The sequence below is a fragment of the Glycine max genome, chromosome 3 (assembly GCF_000004515.6).
Source record: "Glycine max cultivar Williams 82 chromosome 3, Glycine_max_v4.0, whole genome shotgun sequence".
NCBI lineage: Eukaryota > Viridiplantae > Streptophyta > Magnoliopsida > Fabales > Fabaceae > Glycine > Glycine max.
This window is the reverse complement of record NC_016090.4, coordinates 4,059,403-4,083,374: the sequence shown is the minus strand read 5'-3', so window position 1 is coordinate 4,083,374 and position 23,972 is coordinate 4,059,403. Positions and strand designations below refer to the sequence as shown.

Here is a 23,972-nt window from a genome sequence, read left to right as displayed (position 1 = left end):
TTATATTATTACTACAAGAAGCAGGCACACTTTATTATGGTACAGTAAATTTGGTGTGAGGTTGTAACTACGTTATATCCATCTCACTTAGCACGATAATTAAATTTAAAAGCAAAAAGATGAGAAAAATGCCAATCTAACAATTGTTACCAGAGATTATTGCTACCTCTCTTGCATGACAAGCCCAAGCAGTACCCAACAAAATCAGAAACAAAAGCCCCACCCTTTACTCCATGGTGCCTGTAATTAACAAGCACTTCAAAAGCCAATGTTAATTAATTAATTTCCATCAGAAAAAAAGATAGAAGCCAATGAAATTTAAGGGGTACGACAAAGATTTATAGAACGATCATTAATATTAGTGCAACGCACCATGATGAGATGAAGTGCATGACATAATAATAATGTGGAACTAATCATGATAAGAACAGAAAATACATCAGTGCAATAGCATGATCAGAAAACAAAGAGGCAATATATTATTTTCATATTGATCAGAAAATAGGACGTGTTAAAGAAATAAATGTATCAGGTGTAACAATGAGGGGATGGAGAAGAGAAGAATGATAAAGAATGTGATTATGACTTCTACAAAGTCAAACTATTTATTTTTTTAATTTTTTATATTTTCCTTTTCACTTTCCTAATAGCCGTCCGAGGAGTTTATGGAGTAGATTGGTTTTGAAAAAGAGAAATATCATTTGATACAATCTTTGGTTTTCTTAATTCATTGTGCGATTGATGTAGTTTAAAATTTAAATATGATTATATATGCATGTATGGATTAATCTCAATTTTAAGTTTTAATTTTATTTATATTTTTTTCAAAGAAAACAAATATTTAACATATATAATAATTGTGATACAAAGTAATTTAAAATATCACATATATAAAACATTTTAAAGCTAATAATAATATTTTCTAAAAAAAAACTAAAAGTATATCTCTGTTACAAGTTGATAATTATATTTAAATATACTTGAATAGTTACTGAATATTATATTTAATTAAATTTATTTTTCATAAATAATTTTAAGTAATGTAATAATTTATATATATATATATATATAAGAAATAAAAATATAAACATCGATGATATCATAAAATTTTGGTAATAATAATTTTTAAAAAAATTGTGAATTAACTAACACTGTATTACATGGGTACGTAATTATATGTTCAAAAGATTTTGCTTACACATGTTTTATTAAAAAATCATTTTGAAAGACAAATTATCTTTTCTGAAAAAAAAAATAACCCATCTCGTCCAACGCTATAAGCATTTTTAAACAAAGTACCAAAAATATGGATTTACATTTTTTTTATAAAAAAAAAAGTGTCTAAACAGTAAACACTAGCTTTTTACAAATTGCGTCCAACATGCCTTTTAGAATATTCTCTTTAAAGTTGAACATCTCTTTATGCTTATTGCTTTAAGTATACTGAAAATATGTTTTACCCAATTCAATATTGAATACAAGAAAAAGAAAAAAAATCTTATATACTAGTATTAAATATATATAAATTTTAATAATTTTACATGATTTAATTTAATACTATCGATCATCTCTAAAATATCCCTTAACTAATTTAATATATCTAAACATAAGTACTCTTAATAATATAAAAAAAAAACATATCAACATATTTGCCAGTTTCATTTTCATAAATTTGAAAAATGATTGAATATCGATTTTAAATATTTTACATATCTTGTACGGGAACCGTCCTAATCAAATCGGATAAAACTATTAAAAATAATTTTTTTAATATTTAATATAAATGCATATTTATTACTCGAACTTGAGGATACTGAGTTTTTTTCTTAGTTTAGTTGGATATTACTCTTATAACCAATTTTCCATAGTTAATTTTAAATTTAAACATTTCTTTTTATTTTTCAAGTTTGTTAATAAAAGGAATGCATTAAAATATTTCAAAATTCTCTCAAAACAAATAGGCACTAAATGTCCACATTGGGAGAGCATTGAATATTTCTTCAATTAAAATAAGAAAAAGTAGAAAAGTAACCTCGATCCTAATTCTTCATGAAAAGTTTCAAGGCACATGCATAGGGCTAAATTAAAATGATTTTCTTCAATTTTATCCCCACGTTCAAGTTGTTATATGCTGAACTCTGGTCAACATTTTCACCTCATGTGATGCAATTCACAACACCAAAATTCGATCAGACAGCTTTGGTCTTTTTTGGATTCAATCTTAGAATTCATGTGCATAAAATAAAGTTACCATTGAAAGTAATCCCAGCCTTTAACACTCACCATATACCAAGGAGATTTTACCATGTATCAAACCAACCAAGGTAAAGCGAACGTGCCAATATATGTATAAACATTGAAAGAATAGAACAACCTCATGCATATGAGAATTATAACATCAGCTTACAAGAGTCAAATTCACATAAATCACCTCTACAAGCTAGTAGCATGACAAGTCACAAGTGATGAACAAACTTTAGTTAATATACAAGCAAGGTAAATTAAACAACAAACAAGAAATTTAGTCGAGCACAATAAGAGGATGAGATGAGAACAGATAAAAAGATGCAATATAATCTCATTGTTTAGTCAGCACAAAAGCAAGCCATTATTCACCTCAAGTTCAGTGTTGGCTTCTTCTTCAACTGCTAGCTTTCCTTGATTCGCAGCCTCTACCCTTTCAAGAGCTTCCTCAAGGGCCTTCTTGCTGGTTTTAACTTCTTCTGTGGCTTCCTCTACCTTTCTCAAAATGTCCATTTTAGATACATTTGCTTCATCAACTAGATGCATAGCATCTACAACTCTCTTCTTCGATTGTTCCTCGGCCTCTCGCACCTTGAAGTTATGTTCAGATTGAATTTTGCTTGCTTCAATTCCATTAATATTAACCCTGGGGATGATGAAGGATAGGGGATACAACCTTCCTTCGAATTGTGAACAACATTACTCACTCGGTTTTTCTTATCTTCTCTCTCATCCTCCTTAACAGACGATATATTTTCGCACACACTCGTCTGAAAATTCAAATTTGCTTCAGATTCTTCTTTTTGTACCTTTGATTTCAAATTCTCCACAAGCCTTTTGGTACTATCCAACTATTTTAAGACATCAAGTGTTTCCCTTTCTTTCAGGATCAGGTCTTTCTCCAATACAGCAGCTTGCTCCTCCAGTTTTTCAGGGTCAAGCTCTTCTGCGTGATGCGGCTGAAAAGAAGAAGAGAAAAAGTTTTACTGTGAACTGTGAAGATAACTCAACACAAATGCTTAAAAAGAACTGAAAGTAAACATTCACACAAAAATGCGGCACTATAGTATCTATTATAAGTCAATACCAAATTTCACTCTCTTAGCTATGCATTAGAAAATGATCTAGAGGACAAAACTCAGATACAATTTCTTAGATTTTTCAGTGTTGTTCTCCCATCAAAATTAGAGTTTCACTTTGAGAACTTGTATTGAACTTCAATGCAAACATTAATTAGGCAGATTATCAAGATGAAACTTCAATTCTAACAAGAGAACAACACAAAAAACACTTAGAGAACTGCCTTTAAGTTTTGTCCTTTTCTAAAATGAAAATTCCTACAAAAATATTAGACTGCAAAAAGAAGAGAAAAAGTTTAAAAAGAACTGAAAGTAAACATTCACACAAAAGTGCAGCACTATAGTCTATATTTTATATATGTCAATACCTAATTTCACTCTCTTAGCTCTGCATTAGAAAATGATCTTGTCTTTAGTTATCTAGGGGACAAAACTCATACAATTTCTTTGATTTTTGAGTGTTGTTCTCCGAAAAAAATTAAAGTTTCACTTTGAGAACTTGTATTAAACCATACAAATAAAAAAAGCTTTTAAAGAGAAAAAAAAACAAAATGGGTTACCCCAAAAGCAACAAGATGCGTGTTACTAAGACCACATTATAAAATCTAGTTGAAAGATGAAAAATTAACATGTAGTTAAAAGTCAGAAAAATTAAGTTATTAAATTATAAATGTTCAATAAAAATAATTGTTAAAATGACAAAAATACAAAAAAGAAAAAAAATAGTAAAATTATGATTTATTTAAGAAAAAAGGTAACAAGAAAAATAAAAAATATATTGAGGATAAAAGTGAAAAAAATATAAAAAAAAATAAAAATTAATATTTTAAAAAATATTACTTCAAGTAGCATAAATTCTTGTAAACCTCCTAACATTATTTTCAATTCTCACATATAAAAAGAATATAATTATTATCACTACTTTGTTCCTTTTTTTTTTACTTTATTTTAAAAATATAAATAAAAATGTCTCCTTTTTAATCAGTAATAATAATAATGAAAAATGTGAAGGGAATTAAGGTTGTTTTAACTATACTTATAAAGAATGTGCAAACATGAGTAGCAAATTTTAGGGAGTTTTTAGGCCCATTTGGATGGTGGGTTTAAATTTTGTTGTTATTATGAATTGAAAAAAAAGGTTAGGATGTTATTTAATATAGTGATGGAGCTTGAATATTTTTTATAAAGCCATCAAATATAAAATAAAAAAATAAATCACACTAATTATTTTTAAAGTTTTGTGAAATTAAACAATTTTCCCGTTTTTATTTATTCCCATACTAATTTTTTAAATTTTTGATAAATATACACCAATACTCTTAACTCATAGATTACACTAACTAATTAATTATTTAAAAATATTACATCGTATTTTCCTATGAGAAAATTTATTGTTAATGTTAAAAATATAGGGGTAATTTATGTAATTTTACAAAATTTAAGAAGAAAATAGTGTAATTTATAAAAAAAATTAAATTAATACATCGATCTTGGAGAAATAGGAAAATGTTATAGAAAAATGTAGGATATAATAAGAGATATTGTGATGAGAAAGAAGGAAAAAAAGAGTTATATGAAAAAAAAATGTATATTTTTTTAATAAAAATTTATATCTCATTACATTTCATAATTATCTTTTCCTTTCATTTTACAAAAATTATTATAGGAATTTTTATAAAATTATATATAAATATTTCTCTCACCCTGTTATAATTATTAAGGAAAAAATAAAAATATATCTCAAAACAATTATTATTTTAATTTTTCAATATAACATTAATTACTTTTTTTTTACTTATCTCCATTATAATATTAATGGTGAATTATAAATTTATTTATAGGTATATTTTGGGATTAAATTATATAGGAATTGATAATTTTTTTCTCATACTTCTTCCTTTTTGTACAAATAATTATTATTTTATCATCATTTAAGTTTTTGTGTATGAAATATTAAAAGTGAATGAATTTATGATGTTTAGTGAACAAAGTAAGGTCCGAGAGAGCATATTGAAATTCTAAAGTGGCACGCTAAGCACGTCTCAGGCGCTTAGGAAGTAGAACTAATTTAGGAAATCAGTCTAATTCTGGAAAGAGATGTCCTTAGTAAGAGGTTACCGTCATACTCGCTAAGTAGGACAATCATGCTCAGCACGAAGGTTGCGTGAAAATTAAATTAATATACACCTATAAAAAAAAGAAGGAGAGAGAAGAAGAAAAAAAACACACAAAAATTATACAAGAATACAATTCCTTTCCTCCATTTCCTTGCTTATTTATTTCCTTTTTATATTCATAATCCTCTTGCAATTGTAAGGCCTCCTATGACAATGAGAGGCTAAATCCCTTTTGTTGGGAACTTGGCCACCAACTACTTTTGATGTAATTTTTCTTCCTATCTATTTAATATTATTACTTTTGCGTTATCCTTTCTTGTGTTTAATATTATTGTTTGTGCTTTGATTATCCATTTGTATGGTAAGTTTTATGGGTAGCACTCGAAAATATTATTTTTTAATAGAACTGAAAAATGATTTCTAAATAAAGTCATCATTAGGGATAAGTTGATTTTGTTTAGTCATCTTTATTCTTAATGCAATTTACTATTTTATCCCTGCAAAGTTCTCAACATCTCCATCTTCTGAATTTACTTCTTCAATAATATTGGATTCTCTTTTTTTTTTAATTAATTAATTTACTTTTATAATTGTTTTTCTCTCTTATTTATTTTAATTTATTTTTCTGTCAATTTAAGTTATTATTTTCTACGACCTTCTTCAAATCTTTTTATCAATTAACTATTCATCTACTTAAGTACAAACAAAATATCTGTGGATTCAACACTTGAACTTTCATTTTAACTTTACTACTTGTGGCAATTTGATGCATTTGTCAATCATTCAACTCTGAATAACAAAATCTATACATGGATTAATGACGGTATAAGGTTTATTTGTAAAATTACTAAGCTTATCTACGCTTTTTACCCTCAATTTTTTTTTTGGTGAATTTTATCCCAACAATGCATTTCACCCTCAACATTTAAGAAACTTGTGAGTTTTATCTTCTATCAATTTACTCATAACATAATTTCACTTTTTAACCCCAATTTTTTTTTTGGCAAATTTTACCCCGATCTTTTGTTCTTACTAATGCACAATGATAGGGGTAAAGTAAGCAAGTTTTCTTAAAAGTCAACAGTAAAATGTGTCAAATTAATTTTTTGAGAATAAAATTTGCCACAATAAATTGGGGGTAAAAAGTGTAATTAAGTCAAAATACTACTATTTTTCATCTTACTTTTTCTTTGTCTTTCTAAAACAATATATGACAACTATTATTTTGGAACGGAGGAGAAACATTATCCATTCTTACTAGAAAAAAATTATTCATTCCTTTGTATATTACTAGAAGTAGCTATGATAATCCAAGAAATATGAGTTTTACTTCGCAAAAAATCATGATTAATTTTTATCAAGGACCATAAACGTCATAAAGTGAATATTTTCCTTCTAACATGGTTTATTCCATATCTAATGTCAAAATTTGAACTTAAAAATTTTAATTAAGGAACACAAGTTGGTATCATGTATGCTAATTACAAATATATAAGGTTCAATCCATGAAGAGATGAGAACCAATTCTCTGTTTTAGATGTTGCTAGAAATACTTAATGTAATTTTTTTTGTTTTTGATGTATAACATAGCAATATCAATGTGTAAAACATGCATGGTTTCGAACAAGATTTTTGATGGTTTTTTTTTTCAAATTAATACTACTTTTGAACATTGATTCATTTACCTTAAAAGACATTAATTTATTAAAATAAAATAAAAGAAATACAATACATTAATTTAGTAATTTTTACTAGCCTGTTTTTGTGTGAGGAAGAAAGTCAAATTTGACGTTCTAGCATGCCATTTTAACCATTTCAAATGGATACTCAAAATAGGATATTTTTTATATACCTTTTGATAAATTAGTTTTTTAAATTCTTCTATTTTAAAAATAGTTAATTATGTCAACTTAATTGATGTGATATTTAAAAATATACTTTACAAAAAAAGATTACATATGATTGTATTATCAAATTTTTTAATGACATGACAAGTTAAAAAATTATTAATATCATTATTACATCATCATCAATTAACATTGTTATTTCACAACATGATCTAAAATAATAAAATTTATGTAGATTAAAAAAAATCTTTAAAAGATTAAAAACACACTCTATTTGATAGAAGAACAAAAGACTATTTAAGATTTTTTATTTTTTTTCACAAGTTACCTGACCTCAATTACACCATTATTCTAACCAAACATGTATAAGAAAGCAAGGTCATATGAACTTATTGGAGACTTTTCAAGGTGCTATTCGTTGACTTTCCTCCATGCATAGCTAATTAATTTGTATTTTTTTCAATAATATTTTCGTGAATGATTTATTTAGCAAGTCTTTATTTGGTGAAAAAGATGCTTTTAATATATATGTTTCAACATTCTTCGACTTGCATATGTGCAAAAATGTTTTATAAATTTCAACACCACCGACTAGTTAAAGCCCACAAAAAGAACATACGACTTCACAACAGAGCAACTTTTTTTTTTTTTTTTTTTTATACTTCCTACTTCACACTCATGAGATAAACCAACTATTTCAGCAAAGGAGCTTATATCATAAGTTCTACATTTTTAAACCTCTCGAAAGATGAAGAGCATAAAGGAAGAGCAAGAACGTCTAACACTATAGCTTTATATGATTATTTAAACATGAAGACTTTCAAACATAATTCAATACAGGAACCTTTACCCTCAAGATACATGATGAATGTTTTCCTACTAACCAAGTCAGGCCTACAAATGGTCCTATCTCAAATATCACTCACACAGAAAATGAAAAATAATCATTTGTACAAATATTGATGACATGAGAGTGGCATCCAATAATATTAAAAGAACATACGCCTTTTTTTCCTCTTTGATCATATTACTTATGAACTATAAACAGATTACACCGCAATTTACAAAAAGTATAAAATAAAAGAGAGGGTGGATTGTTCACTTCGCACAGACATGACAGATATCACTCAGACAAACAACATGAAAATGAAAGAAACAAAAGCAATCTTCATTCACGTAGAACTTGAATTGCCATTACTAACACAGAGAACAAGCAATGAACAAATACCCATAATTAATATTGTACTTAAGCTAATAAGTTAATCGAACAATGCATGCCAACAAAGCAACACTAAACACAACATCAACTAATAAAAGGTCAAAACCAAAAGCAGAAACACAGGCACCATCGAAAACGAATTAAATGGAATCAGAGTAGGCGCGTACCAGATGCAGTACAACAATATGCCCTCACCACGGCAACAGCGGCTTCAATGGTCACAGAGCAACAATGGCGGCGTTGCCAGTGGCAGAATGAACAGATGAAGTGAGAGGGTACCAAGTCGGTTGAGAGTCAGTGTAAGAGTGTGCGGAGTGAGACAACTAGGGCACAAATAAAAATGGTCCATATTCAAATATGATTTTTATAAAATTGTCTTTAAAATGTTACAAAATTGTCATTATTGCTACGTAAACGACCACGATTTTTTCAATTGAACATGCAAAAATAAACGTGGTTTTTTTAAGTAGTTTATGATGGTTTTACATAAATTCGTTGTTAAATAGCTAATTTCCAGTAGTAATTACACATTTACTTTAACCGCATGTATAAAAAAGCAAAGCCAAATGAACTTATTTGTATTTTTTTTCAATATTATTTTCGTGATGATTTGTTTAGCAAATTTTATTTGGTGAAAAAGCCGCTTTTAATATATATGTTGCAACATTCTCCGACATGCATATGTGCAAAAATGTTTTATAAATGTCAATCCATGTGAGCGTTGTCAGATATATATATGTATGAGATATACGTACGTAGAAATGCTAGCCCATAACAATATTGTGGTTCATACAAGTATTAGGACGTTGCTAGGTGCACTCAGTGTTATTGCTGGTGCACCTAGCATTTATTGTGAAAAGTCGCAAATGCCCTTGTTATTTTTTAAAAATGCCTGTGCACCCAACGACCCTTTCTTCTTCCTTTTTCCACAACTTTTCTTATCCTATTCTGCGAGCCTTTCTTCTTCTCCTTCTTTGTTCCGCGAGCCTCTTCTCCTTCTTTCTTCCGCCGGTGGACCTTTCTTCCTCCTTCCTCCTTCTTCCGCGAGCCCGTTTGCTTCCCCAGCGCGAGGTGGTTGTTCTTCTTCTCCCTTCGAGTGCGTCTTCTTCTTCCATTCTTCCGCGAGGTGTTGCTCTTCTGTTCTTCATCGAGGTAAGGTCTATTGCCCCTTTTCTTGTTTGTTATTGCTTCCATTGTTGCTTCCATTGGTGATTGCTTAAGTATTTAGGTCATCCGCAGTAGAGACAAGTTAGGAACTAGGTGATCCGCAAATAGGGTAGATGATCTGTAGGTTGTATTTAATTATGTTGTGTTGAACTTGCGGATCAGGTTGATCCACAAGAAGAAAAGGTTGATCCGCATGCTTCCTGTGGATCAAGTTGATCCGCGAGCTTCATGCGGATCAACTTGATTCGCAAGTATAAATTTAAAGATTTGAAGGCAATAAAAACCACTTGCCATCTTTGTTTGTATGTTATCAAAATTGCTTTGATGAATATTGTCTGAAAATTGTCATGTTTGTCTTTGACTCTTCTTTCTTGGATCTTGAGGAGCTATTTAGTTAGCTAGATATGAGTTTAGGAAACCTAACAAACAACACATAACTACTTCACTCACTTGTGTTTGAGCCTTTCCACCATCAAAATGCTGAGTGAAAGTTCCAACACTAAACCACATGCTAAATATAGGATTATTGACAATAATCAAACTGAATTGAACTCACATATTCAAAGGTGCATAGAAACTAAACCAAATATTGAGATTGATATTATGGAGTTTATAGGAAATGGTTTTTCAACACGTGATATATTACTCCCTAGAAACCAAATAAAGCATACAACTCTAAGTTGATAAGAGAAGATCCTATAACCAAAGTCAGTCAATAATGTTTGCTATAATTTGCAACTATTTAAGATATTGACACAATAACCAACTGCCAAAGGTGGATAGAAACTAAATCAAATATTGAATGTTTACTTCAATGGTCTTAGGCAATTAACTTTGATCAACATTGTATTAGATAATTTTGATCAAGGTGTATAGAAACTAAACCAAATATTGGAACTAGCTACAAAAGAGAGCAACTTTGATCAACATTGTATTAAACAATTAACTTTAAAAAAAACATGATATAGCATGAAAGCATCTTAGCATAACAAATGTAATACAAGTGAAATCCAATTAAAATACGTTAAAAATAGATAAAAATCTACACATAAACAAAATTTCTAAATTTCTAAATTTGCAAATCATGGTTAAGACTAGAGGACTAGGCCATGCATTAGGTAGAGTTGTTGCCAAAGGTCTGGGGAGAGGAGCGGATGGTGATGATACTGACGGTGCTCCCCAACGTTGAAGGCCGACCGCATCGGCACACAGGCGACGGGTACCAGTCATTGTTGACGATGATGTGCATGTGGTACCTACGGACTCGCCTGCGGTACTAGAGGCAGAGGCTGTTGTAGCTGGGGATGAGTCCATGGCAGATGCTATCGCACAGGACACCGGTGCAGAGACTGACGCACAGGATACTGGTGCATAGGATATTGAGGATGAGCCTGAGGGATTTCCTGGTGGACCCAGGGACCCATCAGTGCTTATAGAGTATGCTGACCATGTTGCAGCTAGCGTATGGTCTGGACAGGTATTTATAATATTAAAGTTAGTTAACTTTTTATTTATTTATTGGTTACTGATTCACATTCTTTGAATAAATTGTGTTCATTTGTACTTCAATTCAGGAACGTCCTGAGTTGAAGTTATCCTCCCATGGGAGGAAGGTGCATAACTTAGGCAAACCTGTTCCTGCAATTGAGGATATGATTGTTGGGATAGGATTAAGTCCTTTGATCTCGTGTTCGATTGACACTGACGATCAGGGACTTATATCCTCCTTTATCGAGAGGTGGCACCGGGAGACTTCTAGTTTCCACCTTCCCGTGGGGGAGATTACGATCACGTTGGACGATGTCGCGTCTCTTCTCCATCTGTCGATCGTTGGCGCATTGCATGACTTCCAGCCTCTGCGCAGCGACGAGGCAGTGCTGCTCTTGGTTGAACTATTGATGGTCTCACCAGAGGTGGCCATGGCCGAGACAGGCCAATGTGGTAGACCACACGTACGCCTGTAGTGGCTACGAGACATATACCAGCGCAGATGTCTGATGCAGCACTGGACAGCTGCCGCTCACGCTTATCTTCTACATCTTCTGGGTTGCACTCTCTTTGCTAATAAGAGTGCAACCCATGTTCACGTCGTACACTTACAGGCCCTACGTGACCTCAATCTTGCTTGGCGGTATGCATGGCGAGCTGTTGGCCTCGTCCATATGTACGATCAACTTAACGATGTCAGTCTCAGCACCAGTCGACAGCTTGCTGGTTACATCACCTTGTTACAAGTAATTAACATGTATTTCATAATTTAATTACAACAATGTTTTAATGAGTGTATATTTAGTTAACATGTATGTTTTTCATGTAAACCCTGTAGTGTTGGATCTACGAGCACTTTCCGTCAGTTGAGGTGTCACCGTGTGCGTGCCGTTGTATTGCCACAAAGAAGACTATGAAGAAGGTATCTATAGTGACGTACAGGCAGCGCCTGGATTGTCTAAGGATCCCAGACGTCTGCTGGATGCCATATGCAGAGCACCGACCTGTGCAGGACGCATTTTGAACGTCTTCTTGCGAAACGCATCAAACACTACAACCCCCTCTTCCCACAACTTTCTCAGATCTTCAACCAACGGACTTAGATAAACATCAATGTCATTTCTTGACTGTCTTGGGTCCGATATCATCATAGACAACATCATGTATTTTCGCTTTATGCACAACCAAGGAAGCAAATTGTAAATTACTAGCAGAACTGTGTTGAGTGCTTAAGGTGCCATATGGATTCATTCCATCACTGGCTAGTCCAAGTCTAAGATTTCTTGGCTCTTTCCCGAAATCCGAATACAAACCATCAATCTTCTTCCACTGCAAGCAATCAGTCGAATGACAGACCATTCCATCAGAAATCCTTCCATTTGCATGCCATGTAAGGTCTTTTGCGTCGTCCTCATTAGAAAAAAGATGCTTAAACCTTGGAATGATTGGAAGATACCACAAAACCTTCGCTGGGGGCCCCTTGTTGGAGTTTTCATCAGAACTGCTTTCCTCTTCATCCTTCACTTTGTACCGTGAAGTCCCACAGATAGGGCATTTCGACATTTCTTGGAATTCATGCATGTACAGTATGCAATCATTGGGGCAAGCATGAATCTTTTGATACTCCATACCCATCGGACACAATATCTTTTTCGCCTTATAGTAACTTTTAGGCAACGTGTTGTCCTCTAGAAGCAGATTGTGCACTACCTCAAGCAGTGAGGTGAAACTTTTGTCACTCCACCCATATCTGGCCTTCACATTAACCAGACTTAACACCACAAACAACAGGGTTAAGGAATTCTTGCACCTTGTATACAAAGGCTTCTTTGAATCACTCTGCAATCCTTCATACACAGGGGCGTGTGCTTGCTGGAAAGACTCTTGTCCAAGGTCACGAATCATGTCCTCCAACTGATCTCCCAATGGGTCTGCGGTAGGGGTGGGTAAGCGGGCCGACTCGCGCCGTCTGCGCCGCTTCTTACACGGATGAAATAAATTGGTCCGCCCCCCGCCCTGCAGACCCCACGGGTCAAATGGGCCGGTCCGCGGGACTAGTTTAAAAAGAATTTCAATTTTAATAAAAATATAATACAATCAAATTAAGTTCAATATAGATGTAAATAAAATCTCAATAATTAGTCAATTACATCAATAAAATAAATAATGTCTTAACAAAAGAAAATCCAAGAAATAAATTTAAAATATGAAATTTAAACATCTCCAACAACAAATGATTTCATATTTGAAGTAGCTTAAGCCTTTTCCATCTTCACATTTAAGAGTACAACAACAATGAATCAACCCCAACAAAAATAGGATTAAAATAAATTCTAGAGAGAGAAGAGATGTACTTTGCGTGGTGGCGCGGTGGTGGGCCGAGGCTGTGTCGCTGTGGTGTGTCGCGTGACTGCGTGAGTGTGAGTCGCGTTTTGTTTTCCTTGTAAGGGAAAGAGTGTTAAATATGATGTGAGCTATTTTTAATAATAAAAATATATTGAAATATCTTTAAAAATATTTGTTTAACAATTATTTTTAGCTTAAATGATAAGAGTTGATATTTTTATTATTTATGGCTTACAGATATGAAAATGATAGATTAAAAGAAAAAAGATCGAGAAAATATCAAAAAGGAAGATTTTTAGCATGTTATCACTTATCTTTTTTTATCTTAATCTTTTATTTCTGTTATCTTTTATTTTTCTTATCTTATCTTTTTTATCTTTACCATCTTTTAATTTAAATATTTTATTTTTATCTTTAAATATTTGTCTTATCTAATATATTTCTTTATCTGTTATTTTAAAAGAAAAGTTTAAAGTAAAAAAGAGAAAATCAAACCTAATATAATTGAGTCAGGGTCACACAAATCAAACCTAATGTGGGCTGCGAGCAACCCGTGAACCTCGCGGGCCAAACCCGCATAGTCCGCGGGTTAAGCGGGATGGGCAAAAAAATATGATATAACCATGAATCGTTTAAAAAAATTGGTCCGTAACTCGCACGGATCGCGGGCTAGTTCATAGACCTGGACCCATTTACCCACCCCTAGTCTGTGAATTGATATTTTTATTATTTATGGCTTGCAGATATGAAAATGATCGATTAAAAGAAAAAAAAGATCGAGAAAATATCAAAAATGAAGATTTTTAGCATGTTATCACTTATCTTTTTTTTTTTATCTTAATCTTTTATTTCTGTTATCTTTTATTTTTCTTATCTTATCTTTTTTATCTTTACCATCTTTTAATTTAAATCCTTTATTTTTATCTTTAAATATTCATCTTATCTAATATATTTCTTTATCTGTTATTTTAAAAGAAAAGTTTAAAGTAAAAAAAGAGAAAATCAAACCTAATATAATTGGGTCAGGGTCACACAAATCAAACCTAATGTGGGCTGTAGGCAACCCGTGGACCCCGCGGGCCAAACCCGCATAGTTCGCGGGTTAAGCAGGACGGGCAAAAAAATATGACATAACCATGAACCGTTTAAAAAAATTGGTCCGTAACTCGTGTTGACCGCGGGCCAGTCCATGCACTTGGGCCCAATTTACCCACCCCTAGTCTGCAGGTTCCTCATCCTCTGCGATTAAGAGATGAACCCTAGAGGCACATTGATGGCCTCTATGGAACTTCTCATCGCATGTGAAGCACAGCCCGTGCTCATGGCGTGAGGCTAACTCCTCCGGGGTGAGACGCTTGATGGTTGGAGCCTGTGGTGGGGAAGGCAGCAAAGGGGGCAAAGGCGTGATACGAGGGGGAACCAAAGGGGCTGGCGGTGGGGTCGCGACCGCGGTGGAGGAAGACGAAGGTCTAACAACTTCTGCTCCTGGATCTTCGCGAGGCCGGCGACCTGGTCCACAGTCATAGGCTGATGGGCCTGGACTGCGCAGCGGATCTCCAGCGTCAAACCCGAGATGAAGCAAGGCAACAGGAAGGGGGCCGACAAGCCGATAATTCTATTAGCCAAGTCTTCAAACTCCTTCAAGTATGTTAGCACTGAACCCGTCTGAGTGAGTTTGAACAGGACACCAACAGGGTCCTCATACGGTGATGGGGCATACCGGATTTGTACAGGAACAAAGGTGGAGTGGTGAGGGACTGGTGTGGGGTTGGGTGTGGTGGAGGAAGGCACAAGAGCAAGGCGGTTGAGAAGCTTGTCCATGTTGAGGGTCATAGAGTGCATGGTATTGTCAAGACGAATAAGGGCCTCATCGAGGTTGCGGGAGGTCATGAGGACAAACGAGAGCACCAATTGTTACGAACTGAACATAAATGTAGGAAATTAAGAGCTGGCTTTGAGGCACCAGAACCTACAGACGAAGAAGAAGAGCAGAGGGGAGTAATTTGCTAATTTCATTCATATTGTGCTGCTTATTACATGCTATTGTATTTATACTTATTTCTACATAACAGATTTTGTCCTTTTGTGCTAGAGGAAATCAGAAATCGTTATTCTTGTCTCCCTTGCTTCTAGCACAGATCATTCAGCATCATTCCTTAGGATCACAGGTAGTCCTTAAGGCTTTGAGATCTTTTTTTTGGTATTGACTGCTGCTTGCACTTCCTTTTCTGCTTGATTTGCACCCTTCTTTGCTATAGACACTCCCGTAGTTGCTATGTCATGATTCACATCTATTTCTTTTGAATACATCCCTTTGTCTGCTATGCTATCACTCTTTCCTATCAAAGGGGGTCTCTGGTTTTGTTTTTCCTAATTACCATTATGTAAGATCTAACTTGTATTCGCCTTATTATTATTATTATTATTATTATTATTATTATTATTATTATTATTATTATTATTACAACTTTTTCAAAATATTCTTTACTATATTAGCATCCAGGCCAACGTGATAAGTCACACACCACCATAATAATATTTAACTTTTTGTTATTTTCTAAAAGAAAAATTAATTCCTTTATTTTTTTTAAATATTATTTTTATATTAAAAATATATTTAGTAAAACAGTAATATTAAAAAATTAATTTATTTTTAATGTAAAAATAATATTTAAAAAATAAAAGGAATTAATTTTTCTTTTTAAAAAAATTAAATTTTTATTTAACAAGTTAAATTAATAAATGAATTTTTTGTTTATAGTATTTTCTTTAAAATGTATAAAAACTAATTATATATATATATTCAACAATTTATTTGTACTAGAATACATTACATCATAAATAAAATACATGAACAATAATATTTATTTATGAAAAACTGAAGATGAAGATATATTGAGATAATTTTTTCTGTTATGTCTTTATTATCGAAAATTTTCACATTTTTTTTTCTAGTATGAATACCATAGTTGTTAGGTAAAAAAACTATGATAGGTTGTAACATGTCTCCTTCCCAAGGATTAATAATCAAATGAGGTTGATAATGGGAATGATTCATGTGTTAGTTGTTTATGCTTTCATTATTTTCATGTTTCAATTATTATTGTTAGTCCATTCTATTATTTCTGCTTTATTATATGTTCCATTTATGATGTTTGTCTCTTTAATTTTTAGTATTTTATGTTATTTGAGTATTTTAATTTCTTAATATAATATAATTAAGATATGATAATTATATATTTATTGTGTTTTTAATCAATCTATTTTTTTAATCGCTTTGTTTTTTAAATTTATTTTAAGACTATTAATTAATTATTTTCAAACTATTAATTAATAATTAAACAAAAAATATTCTCATTATTTAAAAAACAAAATAATAATATTAAAAATTTTAATTATTTTTTATCTGAAAATAATATTTAAAAAACAAGTAAATTATTTTAAAAAATATAAAAAAGAATTTAATAATTTTTTTAAATTAAAAAATATTAGGAGCAAAGAGAAGTTGGGTTCCCTAACCCCGATTTCTCTCTGCAAGCTAAAAAGAAGTGTTGTTTATGAAACAATTTTGAGGCAGGTGTATTTTGAAAAAAATGAGGAGAGAGCAAGTGTAGTGGAGTAAAAGAATCCTGTAAGGTTTTGTTTGGTAGTAAAAAGAAAAAAATAATTGTGATGAGAAAAAATAAGTTAGAGGATAAATAACTTCAACACTTAAACAAACAAATAAAAAAGTTTTTCTAGGAAGTTCACTTAAATCTGTTTTAACTATTGATAAAAATTTATACCTGTTGATTTAAAATAAAATTATATTTTATAGAAATTATATTTATTAAATATGATAGGAGAAAAAATATTTTTTACATATAGTAAAATATTTTCATTTGCTGGACTTAAATTTTCTTTATCTCTCATTTTACTATTGTTGTTTGAGATGATCTCACTAAATATATTTTACTTGACTAATAATAAAAAATTTATATAGATAAGATTCAAAGGATAATCAACAACCAAGAAATTTTATGGAAGTATTTATCAAATAATTACAATAGATATATAACATAAAAAAAGAGTTGAATTGAATAATAATTTTTCATGCCAAATTACTTTAATCACTCTTTCTATATTATTATTATCATTATTATAACATCTTCACAATATTCTTTATTTTATTAGTATCTATTATTTATTTTATTGATTTTATTTAATAAAAAATCACACACTTTTCTTTTTGCACACATCTTTAACGTATATATAAGGATTTCAAATCTTGAATTCATTAATATTATGTTTTTAGGGATCAATTAGCATGTGTCCTTTCTTTAATTTTTTCTCTTTTAATTTGTTCAACATTTTTTTTGTCTTAATAATTTTTTAATCTCATTTTTTTATTTTTCTCCTAACAAAATTTATTCTATATATAAGAATTAATAAAAATTTAAATCGTTTACCTCTTAATTAAAAAACATAAATCACTATCAATTATTTTAAGTTTATAAAATCATGATTCAGTATTAGATCTTTATACAATAACATATCTCTATGACAATTTTAATGATCAGGTTGAAATATAAACTAACATCAATTTAAGTAAATATTTGACTATTTACTTTCACATTGAAAATTTGATTTTAAATTTTAACTTTAGAAAAAAATTCTAAGTTGAGGATCTTTACATAACTTTTGGATTTAACAAAAAAAATTCATTTTCAATTTTACTATTAACTTATTTTTTAAATAAAAATATCCAAAACACATGTGCAAACTATTTCAATACAACTTGTCTCACAGCATTAAAGCACATGAACTTAATTACGCACAGTACCCTTGCAGCCATCCACACATATCACCAAGAAAAAAACACACACCACTGCTCCACACGGTTTGGAAACAGAAATGAAACTAGTCTAAAGTGAGGTGACATTTAAAGCGAGAAAGCTGGCCATCACTAACTTTAATTAAATCATTTTAGAAATATAATCCATTTTTTTAAATTAACCGTAGAAATATCATCACTCTTTAAATCTCTTGAGTCTTTAGTTTAGAGGAGCTAAATTCAAAATAGAAATATCAAGAAAGCAACATGAGGGGATCAAAAGTAAAGAGACTCCCAACGTGATAAGTCACCCACCTTACCAAGAGAGTTGAAGGTGAAGAGAGTTGACTTAAGCCAAATCTCATCACATCAGTTAACCTTACCAAGAACCAACCCAGTTCATAGCAACCAATTCCCTTGCCTTTGTCTTTCTACTCTGATCATCTTTTGTTCTTGAGATAATGGCAGCAGCACTGGTAGGTGGTGCCTTTCTCTCTGCTTTCCTTGATGTGCTTTTCGACAGGCTGGCTTCACCTGAGTTTGTTGACTTGATCCGTGGAAAGAAGCTTAGCAAGAAGTTGCTTAAAAAGTTGGAGACCACTCTCAGAGTGGTTGGAGCTGTGCTTGATGATGCCGAGAAGAAACAGATCACAAACACCAATGTCAAACACTGGCTCAATGATCTCAAAGATGCTGTCTATGAAGCCGATGATTTACTCGACGAAGTTTCCACCAAAGCTGCGACCCAAAAGAAGGTAAGCTACCTGTTTTCTGGCTCTTCCAATAGGAAGATCGTTGGTAAGTTGGAAGACATAGTTGTCAGATTAGAGTCTCATTTAAAACTCAAGGAGAGCCTTGATTTGAAAGAGAGTGCAGTGGAGAACGTGTCATGGAAAGCTCCATCAACATCTCTGGAAGATGGATCTCATATGGTAGGGAGAAAGATAAGGAGGCCATAATCAAGTTGTTGTCGGAGGATAATAGTGATGGTAGAGAAGTGTCTGTGATTCCTATTGTGGGCATGGGTGGGGTTGGAAAAACTGCTTTGGCCCAATTGGTGTACAATGATGAGAATTTGGAAGAGATATTTGATTTTAAGGCATGGGTTTGTGTTTCTCAAGAATTTGATGTTCTCAAGGTCACAAAAACTATAATAGAGGCGGTGACCGGAAAGCCTTGTAACTTGAATGATCTGAATCTACTTCATCTTGAATTGATGGACAAGCTGAAAGATAAAAAATTCTTAATTGTTTTGGATGATGTTTGGACAGAGGATTATGTTGATTGGAGTCTTCTTAAGAAACCATTTAACCGTGGGATTAGGAGAAGTAAGATTCTTCTAACAACCCGTGAAAAGACAGCATCCGTAGTCCAAACAGTTGAAACCTATCATCTAAACCAATTGTCGACTGAACATTGTTGGTCAGTGTTTGCAAACCATGCGTGTCTTTCCTCGGAATCTAACGAGAACACAACAACACTAGAAAAAATTGGAAAGGAGATCGTTAAAAAGTGCAATGGATTGCCTTTAGCAGCACAGTCGCTCGGAGGCATGTTGAGAAGAAAGCATGATATTGGGGGTTGGAATAATATTCTGAATAGTGACATTTGGGAACTTTCTGAAAGTGAATGTAAAGTTATTCCAACACTGAGACTTAGTTATCATTATCTCCCTCCACATTTAAAACGATGCTTTGTTTATTGTTCCTTGTATCCACAAGATTACGAGTTTGAAAAAAATGAATTAATCTTGTTGTGGATGGCTGAAGATTTTTTGAAGAAACCAAGAAATGGTAGGACTTTAGAAGAGGTTGGTCATGAGTATTTTGATGATTTGGTTTCGAGATCATTTTTCCAACGTTCAAGTACAAATAGAAGTAGTTGGTCTGATCGGAAATGGTTTGTGATGCATGACCTCATGCATGATCTAGCGACATCACTCGGTGGAGATTTTTACTTTAGATCAGAAGAACTTGGGAAAGAAACAAAGATCAACACCAAGACTCGTCATTTGTCATTTGCCAAATTCAATTCTTCATTCTTGGACAACCCTGATGTTGTTGGTAGAGTAAAATTTCTGAGAACTTTCTTGTCCATTATCAAATTTGAAGCTGCTCCATTCAACAATGAGGAGGCACAATGTATCATAGTGTCGAAGCTTATGTACTTGAGAGTTTTATCATTTCGTGACTTCCGAAGTTTGGATTCTTTGCCTGATTCAATAGGTAAATTGATCCATCTGCGCTATTTAGATCTCTCTCATTCAAGTGTAGAAACACTGCCAAAGTCATTGTGTAATTTATACAATCTGCAAACTTTGAAGTTGTATAATTGCGGAAAACTGACTAAGTTGCCCAGTGACATGCGAAATCTTGTTAACTTGCATCATCTTGAGATACGTGGAACTCCTATAGAAGAGATGCCGAGAGGAATGAGTAAATTAAATCATCTACAACATCTGGATTTCTTTGCTGTGGGCAAGCACAAAGAGAATGGGATCAAAGAATTGGGGGGACTTTCAAATCTTCGTGGTCGACTTGAAATTAGGAACTTGGAGAATGTTTCCCAAAGTGATGAAGCGTCGGAGGCAAGGATGATGGATAAAAAACACATTAATAGTTTACGGTTGGAATGGTCTAGATGTAACAACAAGAGTAACAACTTCCAACTTGAAATAGATGTGCTTTGCAAGTTACAGCCTCACTTTAACATTGAATCGTTGGGAATAAAAGGCTATAAAGGAACCAGATTTCCAGATTGGATGGGAAATTCTTCCTACTGCAATATGACACGTCTATACTTGTATGATTGTGACAACTGTAGTATGCTTCCTTCACTTGGACAACTACCTTCTCTCAAGGACCTTGGAATTGCACGATTGAATAGGCTGAAGACTATTGATGCAGGTTTTTACAAGAACGAAGATTGTCGTTCTGGGACACCCTTTCCCTCCCTTGAATCTCTGTTCATTCATGACATGCCTTGTTGGGAGGTGTGGAGTTCCTTCGATTCAGAAGCTTTTCCTGTGCTTAACAGTCTTGAAATACGTGACTGCCCCAAACTAGAGGGAAGTTTGCCGAATCACCTTCCTGCTCTGAAAAGACTTACAATTAGAAATTGTGAGCTGCTTGTCTCTTCTCTCCCAACGGCTCCCGCCATTCAAAGTTTGGAGATACTTAAAAGCAATAAAGTAGCACTGCATGCGTTACCTCTCTTGGTAGAGACTATAGAAGTAGAAGGAAGCCCAATGGTGGAGTCCGTGATGGAGGCCATCACTAACATCCAACCAACATGTCTCCGGTCTTTAACATTAAAGGATTGCTTGTCAGCCGTGTCATTTCCGGGTGGTCGTTTACCTGAATCACTGAAGAGTCTGAGTATCAAAGATCTTAAAAAACTGGAATTCCCGAAGCAACACAAACATGAGTTACTGGAAACACTGACAATAGAAAGCAGTTGTGATTCACTCACATCTCTTCCATTGGTTACCTTTCCAAATCTCCGAGATATCACAATCACAGACTGTGAAAATATGGAATAACTTTCGGTTTCAGGGGCAGAGTCATTTGAGAGTCTGTGTTCTTTGCACATTCATCGATGCCCCAACTTTGTATCATTCTGGAGAGAAGGATTGCCTGCGCCCAACTTTATTAATTTGACCATATCAGAGTTGAAGTCGTTGCCTGAAGAGATGAGTAGTCTTCTCCCAAAGTTAGAATGTCTCGAAATATTCAACTGCCCAGAAATTGAGTCCTTTCCAAAACGGGGTATGCCACCTGACCTGAGAACAGTATCGATTTACAATTGTGAGAAACTACTGAGCGGCCTAGCATGGCCATCCATGGGCATGCTTACTCATCTCAGTGTTTGGGGTCGATGTGATGGCATCAAGTCCTTCCCTAAGGAGGGTTTGCTGCCTCCCTCCCTTACGACTCTGTATCTATTTGACATGTCAAATCTGGAGATGTTGGACTGCACGGGGCTTCTCCATCTCACATCCCTGCAACAATTACAAATTTTTGGATGTCCAAAGCTGGAGAATATGGCTGGAGAAAGTCTTCCTTTCTCTCTAATAAAATTAACCATGGTGGAATGTCCTTTGCTGGAAAAACGATGCCGCATGAAGCACCCTCAAATTTGGCCTAAAATTTCCCACATCCCTAGCATTTGGTTTTACGGTAGATTGATTTAGCCACCAAGGATGATCATCAGGTATCTTCTAAGTCTAACCAACTAGAAAACTATTTCTGTCAAGGATATCTTTCATTTCATGTCTTTCTTCTTTTACGTTTTACTAAATCCAATTGATTCTGAAATGGAAATTGACCTTGTATATATGTTACTGAATCTACAGAGAATCAACAAATTATCAAAGGCAACGTGTGATATCATCTAAATCAAATTCACTGAAGAGTGCTGCTTTACCCCTGGCTTCGAAGAAGTAACGATACAGGTACAAAGAAACAACATCGATAAATACTTAAATATAATGATTCTCCGAAAAAATGTTACACATCAGTGTTGTTATATTCTAACTTAATTTCTCCTTAAGATTATTGAGGCCAGAGTGAAAATGACCGTGGGAAACTTATTTTTGTTTTTCAGATATGGTTGATTGGCCCGGAGAAACTGTACTTACCCATGAATCTAAGTTCAAATTTGAACTAGTGCTAAATGTAACTTTTGATTTAATTGACGTGAAATTGACACTTCCTCAATAGCTGAATTTTTATTTGTGAGGTTTTCGTCGGGTACAATGTGAAGGATGAAAAGGTGTACCAAGTGAACTTCAGAAGGATTAGATGATTTCAGCTTATCTTTTATCCCCTGTCCTATAAATTAATAGTGGTATGATTATTCTAAAAATATGATAGATATGTAGATATGTAAGAATTGATAAAAGCATAATAAATATATAATTGCAATTCGGTAAATTGAAGAACATACATACTTCTTAGACATTACTAAAAACAAAATAAAAAAATTGTAGATCATTTTTTCCTATTGCTCACAAATAAGAATGGTACTATCAATGATCAATCTCATTTCTTTCTTGAAATTATCATAAACAAAACAATTTTCATATTTGGTTCATCAAGAAACAATACTTTGTATATTTCTATATTATACTTACTTCTATGTTACATGTCACTATATTTGATTTTCATAATTTTTTTAAAGATTTGGTCACTTCACATATATGTACCAGTAAAATATATCAATATATTGGTATCAGATGTAGGTGCATGAAGCAAATTAAAGTATCAGTACTTTGTAGCAAAACACATCCTTCAAAACATGACATGAGGTAAAAAAATAAGATGATATTTTTGTAAGTATTGGAAAAAAAAAGTAAAGCTTCTGAAATCAAGGAGACACTAAATTTTCCACAACATCCTTCAATTTGGCCCAAGCTTCGTTTCCTATTGACAAATAACTGGTTGTTAGTGCCAGCCTTTTCTTGGTTAAAATTAAAGCTAATATGAACCTGTCACTCCTTAAAATTTCCACCCCAGTTTGGTAAATAAATATATAAGAGAGTGAATAATACAAGCCTTGCATTCTATCTCTAAGTTACTAGGTATATGAAACAGGTATGAGTATTTGGTTTTAGAAGGTATGTGGTTCATCACTATTTATATTATTACTATA

General features: G+C 32.7%; 2 protein-coding genes and 1 pseudogene across 2 annotated transcripts; 2 read left to right on the top strand and 1 right to left on the bottom strand.

Moving 5' to 3' along the window:
• Positions 1 to 2,589: 2,589 nt before the first annotated feature.
• On the bottom strand, positions 2,590 to 9,700 carry LOC113001180 (protein WEAK CHLOROPLAST MOVEMENT UNDER BLUE LIGHT 1-like). The gene is made up of 3 exons (XM_026127981.1): positions 9,407 to 9,700; positions 3,108 to 3,203; positions 2,590 to 2,835 (listed from the first exon to the last, which is right to left on the bottom strand). Exons 1-3 carry the CDS (start codon positions 9,698 to 9,700, stop codon positions 2,590 to 2,592), a joined length of 636 nt encoding a protein of 211 aa, XP_025983766.1.
• A 1,127-nt stretch (positions 9,701 to 10,827) lies between these two features.
• On the top strand, positions 10,828 to 12,185 carry LOC102663415 (protein MAIN-LIKE 1-like). The gene is made up of 5 exons (XM_006577349.1): positions 10,828 to 10,946; positions 11,090 to 11,150; positions 11,248 to 11,625; positions 11,776 to 11,907; positions 12,000 to 12,185. The coding sequence occupies exons 1-5, from the start codon at positions 10,828 to 10,830 to the stop codon at positions 12,183 to 12,185; spliced, it is 876 nt and encodes a 291-aa protein (XP_006577412.1).
• Positions 12,186 to 18,540: 6,355 nt separating this feature from the next.
• On the top strand, positions 18,541 to 23,131 carry LOC100816248 (putative disease resistance protein At3g14460; annotated as a pseudogene).
• Positions 23,132 to 23,972: the final 841 nt, after the last annotated feature.